Source organism: Anastrepha ludens, chromosome 4 (assembly GCF_028408465.1).
Source record: "Anastrepha ludens isolate Willacy chromosome 4, idAnaLude1.1, whole genome shotgun sequence".
NCBI classification, from domain to species: Eukaryota; Metazoa; Arthropoda; class Insecta; order Diptera; family Tephritidae; genus Anastrepha; species Anastrepha ludens.
The window spans coordinates 50347343-50359793 of NC_071500.1; the positions used below are offsets into that span (position 1 = coordinate 50347343).

General features: G+C 36.9%; 1 protein-coding gene across 1 annotated transcript in view; it reads right to left on the reverse strand.

Moving 5' to 3' along the window:
• Window positions 1–589: 589 nt before the first annotated feature.
• LOC128862258 (uncharacterized) overlaps window positions 590–12451 on the reverse strand; it is a 61391-nt gene continuing 49529 nt past the window's right edge. The window contains exons 2-5 of the mRNA XM_054100781.1: window positions 10359–10906; window positions 2758–2918; window positions 2359–2481; window positions 590–2277 (exon numbers count right to left, since the gene is read on the reverse strand). Coding sequence (XP_053956756.1) covers window positions 2212–2277; window positions 2359–2481; window positions 2758–2918; window positions 10359–10410 — 402 coding nt within the window. The 5' untranslated portion in view covers window positions 10411–10906 and the 3' untranslated portion in view covers window positions 590–2211. The remainder of the gene's footprint in view (window positions 2278–2358; window positions 2482–2757; window positions 2919–10358; window positions 10907–12451) is intronic.

The window sequence follows — 12451 nt, forward strand, 5'->3', positions numbered from 1 at the left end:
CAGCAGTTTCATTCATATGAAGACGTAAAAAAATGGCTTGATACGTTGATAGCCTCAAAAGATGAACAGTTTTACCGCGATGGTATACGAGATCTACTAGAAAGGTAGGAAAAAGTAGTAGCCAGCGATGGACAATACTTTTAATGATTCACTTGTAACCATTTTTTCAGAATAAGGTTGTATTTTCATCAAAAAAAACAGCGAGAACTTAGTTGCGCACCTAATATAAAACCTCATTTAGTGAGAATGAGCAGTTTAAGTCACTAAATTTATTGCTCTCGGGGAAAAGCACAGAACTTTAGAAATATAGTACACCACGTTTACATCATGATTCCAGACCCTTCACATTCGGAAGATTTACAGATATATTATAATTGATTTATTACCATAAATCCCTCCAATTCATGATAATTTTCGAAAATTTTATTATAATAAATAATAATAAAAAAATTTTGGTTGGAATAAATCCTTTTTATTGTATTATTTCTTTTTTTATTGTTGAAAATTCACTAAAAAAATTGAAATATTTAGATATTTGGTAAAGTAAGATTTTTACTTTTTACTGTCTTAGAAATTGGTGTAAGACCTTTTGAAGTCAATAAAATTATACATTCTTGTTAATCCCATTAAAGCAATGATAAATTATAAATTTAAATCAATTTAATATTAAAAAAATACAAAACAAATGTTATAACATGTAGCCAAATTTTTCAAATTATGCAAATGCAAATCCTCAAATATCTCCATATAAAATAAATTACACTTACAGGGTTTGATTGAAAAGTAAAGAGCCTTATTTTTTTTTAAGCAGTTTTATTAAACTTTTTAGCTTATACAACTAATATTCTTCAAAATAGGGCCCTTGAGCGTCAATACATCGCTAGTAGCGGTCCTTCCACTGCAGGAAACATTTTTTAAAGTCATCCGCCGGAATCGCGTTCAATTCGCCAGTCACAGTTTTTTGGATCGCCTCGATGGAGTCGAAACACCTCCCCTTCAGCTTTCTTTTCAGGCGCGGGAACAAGAAGAAGTCCGGAGGGGACAAGTCTGGGCTGTAGGGAGGGAGGGGAAGCACCAGAACCCCCATCTTGGCCAATACAGAGGCGCAGAGGAAGGCGGTGTGGGCCGGCGCATTGTCGTCCAATTGTGACGAGGTGGGGCCGAACCCGGGCGACGCGGTTTTTCAGCCGAAGGAGCACGTCTTTGTAAAATGCCGCGTTTACAGTGCTTCCTTGAGGTACAAACTGTTTAGCTTTACGCAAAATTTGATCGAGTAACGTTGCTCCAACGATCGCTGCATTTTCGCCACTGCAAAATCTTAACACACTTTCAAAACAGCTTTCACGCGCGGAGTGATGTTGACTGCACCGCTGTTGCCAGCGAACTGGGACCGGTTTCTAGTGGAAGGGGAAGGCCCAACAATCATTTTCCCCAATCAGCCGATTCGGCTGATCGCTTGGCAGACGCTCCGCGCGGGAAGGCTCATTACTTTTCAATCAAACCCTGTACACCACTTTCAAAGAAAACGGTTCAATCAATGAAAACCGTCATCACAAAAACAAAAAAATTGAAGTAAGCGTTTTTAGGCATTTCAAGTAAACCCCTCCGCCAACTCTTCTAGATATGTAATGTGGCCATATGAAAGAAATAATGGATATGTTTACTATTTCTAATAGTCCCAATTAATTCAACTGTTTACAATATTTTATTATTCGCTTCTATCTTTTTTGATCGACAAATTTTAAATATAACATAAAAACTCCGTATACAAATATTTACAATTGAATAACAACATCGTCACTAAATCAACTACATAAATTATTGGACAATTATTGCACGCCTTTTACGTATGCATTTATAGGCAATTACATACATACATATGTTAATATGCATACATATATGAATATTCATATTTGCGTACATAACAAATATACAAACATACATACATATAAATGAAAAAAAAACACGTTAGCGCTAGCATTTCAGTAATTTACAAATTTACTAAATCTGTTTAAATGAAATCGACTGATTTCGAATCTCATTAATTAAGTTTATAGAAATATTTTAGGATATTTACGCCATAGCATATTATAACTAATTACAATAACATAAATACGATTGCACTTAACTAATTACTTGTCAGTAAGGTCACTTAGCGTGAACTTGAGAAGCGCAGATGTTTAGGGCGCTTCGAAGTGGATAGGTTGCGTTTCAATAATCTTCATCCTCGTCAGGTGGTTCTGTGGCATACGTCAGCTCGTTCAGATAAAACCATTTCTGAAAAATATGTAAATCTTAATAAAAATGATCTCGAAAATTTGTACGCTCATTGTCAGTATGCATATTTCTATTCATTACCGGTGACTCTGTACAATTAAAATTGTAATCCCAATCACAGATGCGATACTCCTGATTGAAAGAAGTCTCGTTGGCGCATAAATGCGGTATGCGATTACCCTCTTCATCGCACATGTGGAAGATCTAAGCATTTTAATGAGAAAATGGGCAGGTTAATGAAATTGTGCGCATACTTTTAGGCTGTTAACAATTATTAAAAGTGCTACTCGAAAGCTACTTAAATTAAAAACTCCACAACTTTGAATAAATGTGAGCAATACCAGTTTCACTCTTCTCTCTCTAACACACACACATACGCAATTGTCGCAAAACTAAGCTTTTCTTATGTTTACGTTTTTGTTTTTAACATAATTTTTTTTTATCCTATTTTTTTAATTTTATTTCTTATCTACTATTCACCTGACAATTGTACTCCATGTCGGCGTAGAAGCCAACCGGTCGATGCGTGCAATCAAAAGAGAATGTGATATTATCTAAATTCGTCCACTCTTTCGTTTTGTGATTTTGAAATACTGGACTGGCGGCATCTTGTAACGTCAAGGCTGCAAGTAGAATTGGACCTGTATACATGCAGCAGATTTTGCCACAGATACGATACGAATAATTTTTGTTAATAATCAGTCAACGATATTTACAAGTTTGTACAAGTTGATTTTTTATGGACTTGTTGTTAGGTTTTCTATTTCCTTTTTTGTTGTTGTTGCACTTATAGATATTTGGGGTTAATTAGTGTTTGTAGAAATGGCAAAAGCAATATTTTCAAATGTCGGATATTACAAAATATAGTATGGCTAAAATATACAGCGGATGTACAGTGACTGTGAATAATGGTGGGACGGCTATTTTTTGTATAAAGCTTGCAATATTTGTAGCGTTCACTATTTTTGTTAATATATTGCAATATAAAGACTACAAAAGCAGCAATAAAAGCCTAAACCTTTTGAAAATTCTTAAAAATAATGAGACCAGATATATCGACAAAAATGACAGGAACCATGAAAAAAATGCGCAAGACTCTTGGCGAAAATCTCATAACTTCACATAATAGTGAATTGTGGTTTAAAATACCAGAATAGAGTGAATAAAAACAGTGGATAACTGAAATTTTTTTTTTAATATTACCTGAATTTTCGAAATTGGCAAACATCAAAGTTTTTCCATTCGTTAATTTTTAAGACGTTTGAAGTTTTTATTTATGTGTTTTCTATTCTAATGAAGCTGTGTTTTTATATTAAATCAAAATTTAAAAATTTTACAAACTTAAAAAACATAAATTTCGAAGTGTTAAATTTGGTTCGCATCGAATAATTTGTGCTGGTCGTAAACACTGGAATAAAAAACAAACTTAAGGCCAATGAGAGCTAACCCTTCTAGCATCAAATAGGCAAACGGAAATTGAGTCTTACTTTATAGTTTTCTAATAGCGGCCGCCACTCGGCAGACAATGGCAAACCACCGAGTTTTTTATCATGAAAAAGCTCCTGATAAAACATATCTTAAAACTGAAGGTCCCTCCATTTGTGGAACAACATCAAGATGCAGGCCACAAATAGCAGGAGGAGCTCGGCCAAACACCCAAAAAGGGCATAGACGCCAATTATAATATAGGTTGTTCAATAGGTGCGCGTCAACTTTTTTCCGATAGGGAGGGCGAACGACGCAATATTTTTTATTTTTCGCTTGTTATTTGTATTGTCAGAGCCAATATTGAACGCGAAATTGCTGGAATTTCGGCCGATTTATGCAAAAGAGTGGTAGAAAATTGGGTTCAACGATTGGACTTCGTAAAACGTGCACGTGGTGGTCATGCAAAAGAAATCGAATTTCATACTTAAATGTACATGTTCAAACTCGATAGTAAAAAAAAAAAAAATTAGTTAAAAAAGTCAAACCGTTTGTGTTTTATTCAAAAAAGTTCAAAAGTTGAAGCGCTCTTACTGAAAAACCCGTTATATATGCATGTACATATAAAGTGGGCATGGTCTTATGAAATCTCAGTAATATTTATGAAGTGGGAAGTAATACCTGCACAAAGTTTAGGTGAGTTTTATTAAGTCACAATCGAGATATACTCATTTACACAAAGTAAGGGGCATCGTTCATTTATCAAAATTTTGTAAATTTTTTTGGGCTCGTCACTTTCACCAAAAATAAGTAATCTTGCATCATTTACAACAGAGATATCTTTTTATTTTTTCAAAATATCCATTATATAAGAAGTGGGTGTGGCTATTACCCAATTTCACTCATTTTAAATGCCAAATTACCTTGGTAGAAACGTAAAACATGCATGAAATTTCATTCAAAAATATATTAAATTTTACTTTAGTTATATTTAAATCGATTCCTCTCTTCATTCTGAGCATTTTGGTACACAAATGTACAAAGGTGGTTCAATAAGTACTCGTGTTTGATGACAGAGGGCATTCCTGAGAGAAGTTGGTGTGCTTCGTGTGTTGTCATCTATCAAACGGCGGCAAAATAAATTTAATACTGATTGATAGTTTGGACTTCATAACTATTCGAGTAAGACATGTTTCGTGATTTTCGCTAAAATGGAAAACGAACAGTATCGTTCGGTAATTCGCCTTTTGTTTTTGGATGGGAAAAAATGCGAGGAGATAAAAGCAAAGTTGGATGCTGGCTATGGAGATACTTCACCATCTATGAAAACAGTAAGATATTGGTTCAACGAATTTAAGCGTGGGTGAACACCTGTTTTAGATGAGGAGCGATCAGGACGCCCGGCAGGCGTGGTTACCGAGGAGCGAAGGAAAGTGCGCGAAGTAACAGAGGCCATAAGTGTCGGCCGGAACGGCAATTAATATTTTACATGATAAGTTGGCGATGATAAAATTGTTAATTAATTTAATTTACTTCATTAATATTTATGATAATTTTGCGATGAAAAAATTGCCGGTTGCTCATGGTGGACAACAAGCGGATGTGGCTGTTAACTTCGAAGCAGTGTTTGTCACGTCGCTGTCACCGTTGATGAAGCCTGGATTTATCATTACACACCAGAAACTAAGCAACAATCAAAGCAATGGATTTCTCCCGGTGAATGTGCTCCAAAGAAAGCGAAGACAGTCCGATCAGCCGGAAAGGTTATGGCGACGATTTTTTGGTATGCGAACAGCGTCATCCTGATGGATTTTTAGAAAAAAGTAGAACGATCACTGGACAATACTACAGTGAGTTATTGGACCGCTTTTACAAAAAATTGAAAAAGACACTGTCGCAAAGAAGGTGCTGTTTCACCACGATAACGCGCCAGCACTTTCATATGGAGTTGTCGGCGCCAAACTGCATGAATTGCTACCGAGCCCCCGTATTCACCCGATTTGGCTCCCTGCGACTTTTTCTTTTTCCCTAATATAAAGATGTGACTCGCGGAAAAAACATTAGTTGAAACGAAGAAGCCATCGTCGAGACGGACGCGAGAGTTCGAGAAATTCTATTTTTGGAGGGGTTAAAAAACAATTTCTTGAAAAAGAATGGTGTCTTCATTTCTTACGCGGGTACTTATTGAAAACCCCTTTTTTATGTATGTATGCCGATACATATCTATGCTTTTAAGCTGTTACATATAACCGTTATATGACCAAAATTAGACTACACTTTAGCTCAAGTGCATATGGTTATAAAAAAACGGTGCGATAACTGTTAACAGTGACTGTAAGCTTGAGCAATTTGCAAGGTTTAGTTAAGGTGTGTCGGTTGCTAAAATTTTAGTAATGAGTGCAATGAACAAATCAATTTTTTCGTAGTGCCAGATAAAGAGATTTGAACCATAGATTGTTTGAAAGGAACAGCTTTTTCACTTTAGAAAAATTTACTTTCAGTGGGCATCTGAGTAGTTGCGGCCTAATTCTTCTCTTCATTTTAAATAAGTTACTAAAAGCGCTATTTTGATAAAGCGCTATTTTGGTTATTAACGATTTTTTGCGAGCTCACTAGCAGACATGGCCTGCGATTTCAGCAGCATGAAATGTCATGCAACACATCTCATCAAATAATCGATCTTTTGGCGCCCTAAACTCAGGCGTCCTATTGCCATTTGTTGATTCCGTAGCTACGTTTTGATCCGTTCAACATATTTTGTAGTGTGTGCAGAAAGATCGATATTATGTGAATAATGTAGAAAATATTTAGGCCGTTCAGTTACGCCTCAAGCGTTCGTCAGTAACCCCCACAAGGCCTTGGACATTTTGTGTATACTGGTATATAAATGTCTAGAAGTTCGGAAATTTTCCGAAAACATGATTTCAGTATATTTTATTTTTAAAAATAAATTTGTTGGTGGACCAACATTTTTGGCATTGGATGGAACCGCTTGTTAGGAAATATGGCACATAAGATTAAAGAATATTGTATAATATCTATTTAGTAGGAAATTATGGCTGAAAAATAGTTAATAAGTGAAAGAAAATGAATTTAAGCGGATCCTAGCGAGGTTCTGTATTCATTTTGCATGTTGATGAGGGCAAATGCAATGATTTAGGTGATAAAATAAAGATATCTACTCTGACAAGGTTTAGCTAAATGTGCAAAAACGTTAATATACAGAATTATAGGGCAAATCATGGATATAAATGATTTATGTGAAATAAGTGGCGAAACGAATGCTTGTCGAACAATTATTAATTTGACTGGCCCGCCTCGTAAGTGGAAATAGTGCTTAGTAAAATGCCAAAAAAGGTAACAATTCTGAATGAATTTCTAATCATTTTGATGATATTACAAAGACATTACATGCACATGTTAAATTTATAAATCAACCGGCAACAAGAAATACTAGAAATTACAACAAAAATATTTCTTACATTCAACGTACATACAAAAGTACTTGTTTTTGTGATAACCGTTTATGTATATGGGAAAGTTGTAGCCGTTGTAGCCGAGTAAATGGTCCGTGACTATCATTCCGAAGTACGAAGGTGCGAATCTCCGTGCATGAAACACCAAACAATAGAAAACGTTTTTTCTGAGAGCGGTCGCCCCTCGGCAGGCAATAGCAAACCTCATAAAAACCCATTTGGCGTTTCCAGTCGACTTAAAACTGTGGATCCCTCCATTTGTGAAACAACAACAAGATGCACACCACAAGTAGGAGGAGAAGCACACACGCAATAAAGAAACCAGCTCAATTTCCTGTATCAAACTCATTGTCTTATGAATCATTAACGAACCAATTACCCTTTTCCGTTTCATTTCAGACTTCATATCTGATGAAGTTGTCTACTTAAAAATCAAAAATTTTCATTTTCCTTTTATACTTAAATTCCAAAATATCAAATCATTAACACACCCATTTGGACTTGACCTACTTATTTGCTCAAACTTACTTAAAATAAAATTTTGGCCGCAAATATATAAGTACTTTCCAAATGCTTTCACATTACCTTCATAAATACCCATCTACCGAAAAACAAACACCAATTAAACTAACAACAAAAAAGCGTTTCAAGTTCATGCAGAAAATAATAATTTTTCAAACTTGTTTATCAATGTAAAAACTCAACCCAATTAATTAAAACAAGGAAACATCGAGGCCGTGGCGAAAACCCAAAAGCAAGTCATTAGCCATTTACCCATTTGTCATTAAACAATACTCAAAGAAAACAAAAAAAAAAATGAATCAACAATTACCAATCACCAATCAGTACTCAAGTTGACCACTGAGTAATTAATATATCAAAATATGCACCGTTACTCATCGATAAGTATAAAACATTGAGAAAAATTTGATTTCTACGATATATAAAATTATTATTATTAGTTGGTTCCGTACCGAAGATATGTAAAATACATACATACATACGCATATGCCATATATATATGTATATAATATATATGTATACAGGGCGGTTCATATATGTTTTTTTTTAATTCTGACAATGCCAGTTCTTTCCCACTGGAAGTTTTGACCGAAAGTCAGTATCAACTCTCCGGAGAATAAAATTAATTGAAAATCAATTAAAAATCTTGTCAAAAACCTATTTCCAAAGTCAATGTTATGTAGTCCAACCATTGCATTTCATAAAAAGGTATCAAAATCATATATTCTGACTAAGTAAATATTCCTCTGGGCGTCTATGTTAAATAAACAGAACTGTCGCATATCGGCATCGGAAAATCAGCACATGAGTGTCGAGCAACCTGAGAAAATGAAGATACACGGATTTTTTTGGCTGTAAATGGAAAACATAGACATATCGCGTCCAGCCACACAGTACACACCACAATTGATCTTTTGTGCGTCAAATTCGGTAATTGTATTACTAACCGTCTCGGCGACGTCAATTGGCCGCCTCGCAGCTGTGACTCCGTTGAATTTTTTTGCGAGGTGCGCGAAGAACCGACTGACCGATATCGAGCAAGCCATTAATGAGACACAGTGTGCTGCTGCCAGAGGCTCAATTGTGAGGGTCACTATGAAAATGAGACCGGCAAACACTGTTTTCGCATTTTTACGAATGGCTCCTGAACCGACAGCGGTCCGGCTTTGGTGTCTACTTGGAATACAGCAGGACTAAACTACCCTTAGCTTTTGGTATGTACACATCTGTGTTTCAAGCGGAGGTGTTTGCTGTTCAGGAAGCAATGAACTTTGTGCTGGAAAACAGATGGAGGCGCTGATCTGTATGTGTCTGCAGCGACAGCAAAGCTGCGCTCGTGGCCTTAGACAACCCTCCAACCACTTCAAGGGTAGTTGAGTCCAGTAAATCGAGGGAGAACTATGTCGTTAGACTTAATATTCTGATGCTAACATGAATACCGGCACACGTAGGTATCGCGGGTAACGAGATCTCTGACTCTTTAGCTGGGAGGGACTTTGACGCCAACTTTTTTGACCCGGAACACGTTCTGTCATTCGGGTTACTCTAATATATAAGCGAGCTAGGCAGGCTGAGAGAAACTGCAGATGGGCAAAACTTATATTAACTGTCCGACGGACTGTCGCAGCTCCTCCTGTCACTAAGTAGAAGGGACTGCAGATAGCTGGTTGGACTGTTGGCGGGTCACTTTCTATGGGTAAAGCTCATGGAAAAGGTGGGCGTCTCAGACAGTGCACTCTGCCCAGTATGTGGAGAGGGGAATGAGACGGCGGACCACTTTCTGTGCGTCTGCCCCGCCCTCGATCGAATCAGGCTTGAGGTTTTTGGCACTGATGTGTTAAGAAGCGACCACCTTGGCTCCTTGGCACCACAAGATCTACTCAGATTTCTTCGGAGGTCGGGTAGATTTAAAGAAAATTAAAAAAAGGAACCCGAATGCAGTACAATGGACTTAATGTTGTATGAGTGCTGTACTTGCTAGTTGTCCTGCCAGAAAAAACCCGTTCAAGTGAAAGAACCATAAACCGTCACCAAGGTCTTGGAATAGTGGGTCAACAAGATGCGCTCTTGCAAACCCAGCTGAGACCGTCACGAGATTAAAATCATATCGTATAAATAATGTGGATGTCTGCACCTTCAAATAAGACAATAAGTGAAGAAATTTTTTATTGGTGTTATGTTGCGTTGTAGTACGGGTTAAATAAGAGGATAAAGCAAACGTTAAAACATAGTTTACAGTATATGTTAAGAATTGTATAAGTTTAAGTACTCGTATGCTTAAACTTTATTAATGTTAAAAATTGGTCAAAGTATATGTGACAGTAAAGGCCAAAGAATAGTACGAACTATCGGTTTTCGAGACTTTGATAATGAAAATAACATCCGTGCCTAAAAAATTGTGTTTACGTTCAATTATTTACTAAATGTGTCCCTAATGCTTAAAAAAGTTAAAAACATTTTAACTGCATATTTCCAATATGAAGATAAGCATTTTTGTAAAAAATCAAATTTTCAATTTTGAAATTTTAAATAAACAGTCATCGTGGCAGGCCCATGCATTTACAAACAGATTTTACTCAATTAATAAATTTCAAGCGCTAAATGGACCACCCTGTACGTATGTAGATGCATATGTACATATACTTGTTGTTTACTCACCCAATAAAATGCCGGAAAGCCATAAAAAACGTTTAGTGTAATCCATTTTCATCCATAGAAGTATTCCCCTTATGCGCAAATATTTCTACCTGAGTTTTGTCCATACGCTCTAAAATGCGCACTGCTCAGTCAAAGTTAGTCACTTGCTTAGTGTTAGCTGCAGACCGATGGAAGCCAAAAGAAAGCGACAGGCTACTGGTTAACTTCAACTGCAATTGTGTGTGAGTGTGTGTGCAAGGTTTTGGCTGAGTTTGTATGATAAGTGCGTGTCTTCACTTAAGTCCACATTCAAGCTTGTAACTTGCTATTGTGGTTTGGCCGATTTAAGGTGCGCGGCCATAATGCGTAGAACAAGAAAAAAAAGACGCAAAAGCAATTGGCATTGACAGACGTGTTCAATTTGGCAAGCACAAGCCACTCTCACACTCGTTGCATTTTTCTGGCCCAAATACAAAATCGCTGAATTTACTTAGGCTTGTGGTTACGGCTTCGGTCAGTCGGTTAGTTGGCGTAAAAAATTCGACGAGAATTGTTAATTAACAAATTCACTGCAACAAGAAAAGAAAACAAAATTATAATATATGAATTTCATATGTATGTAAAAGCAATTGTAAATTCCTGTTAAAAGTAGTCTGGGCTCTCAACGCAATTTCGTTTTTTAGACTCACTGTTACATGCAATTCGTCGAGAAATGTTAACCCCACATCTACATCTTCTATAAATTATGTTAAAAATGTTCTGTTAAAACAGAAATGTTAGGTGGAGAGCGCGAATTTCAGTATTAAAACATATTTGTCTTACCGAATTTCTTGCCGTCACTGTCTTAACATCAGCTGTCATTCCGTAGTTTGACAACTCAATTTTAACTTTATGGCCTCATTTGCATGCGCGCATGCGGAGATCCGATTTGCTTGAGACCATTTTGAGGAGTGTTAAGACAGCAAGGTGCCCACATGAGAAAACGGGACAAAGTCAAAACAGAAATTTGGCAGATGTTGAGACACATTTAGTAGAAGGTGGAGGTGTGGGGCAACAGACACCAATTAAAATTTTAGACTACAACAAAGTAATCTATTTGTAAACACAAAACAGCAGATTGATAAGTTAAAATCACAACTATAAAAAAAAACTTTAACGTGCTTGTGGAAAAGTATTTGAGTGAGTATTTGTGGACTATTAACGGTGATTAACATGCGGCTGTGTTAGCCGCTTTATGCTGCTGATGAAGTTCATTAGATTTTTGATGTCAAGACCTACTATGTCAGCAGGCGCAGAAAATAAGTGAGAACAAAGATGCTTAAATCTTAGTCCCGCGAGAAAGGGGCAGCTAAGGAGCATATGCTCAGATGATTCCACCTCATCCTCCATACAGCTGACGCAAAAACGACTCGAAGTAATTCCGAGTCTTACGGCATGTATACCCACAGACCTGTGAGGATGCCCACAACATTTGAGAGCTGAGATTTTGTCATCCTCAGAATATCCCTCAAAAACCTACGATCCACACGTGGCCAAAAAGATTACACGTTTGGGTACTTGTCTAGCGCTCGCTGAGTTCGTGCAAAGCCCAGGAGTAGAGCGCAGGTTGTCAAAGAGATCCCGATCCTCTCCTTTCGCGGGCACACTACCTCACAGGTTCCTTGTCTGGCCAGCTCGTCGGCTTCGCAGTTTCCCGCAATGTCACTATGACCAGGTACCCATATTATTATGTCGAAGAAATCTGATGCAATCGAAAGTGACACAAGGCATTTCCTGACCTGTTTCGAGTGCATCATAATACAGTTCAGGGCCCAAATTGTCGGTTGGCTATCCGAGATTGTTGCTGCCATAAAGGAAGTACGAATGCGACAAACGCCAGTTGCTTACCGAGGAAAATTTTTTTCGAATAAGTTCCTCTCTCTTCTGTAATTATATGATATCAATCAATATAGCCAAAGCCATTGTATGTTTAGAGTTGTTGCAAGAAAAAAAAAAAAAAAAAAAAAAAATAATTGGCGCGTACACTTCTGTTAGGTGTTTGGCCGAGCTCCTCCTCCTATTTGTGGTGTGCGTCTTGATGTTGTTCCACAAATGGAGGGACCTACAGTTTCAAG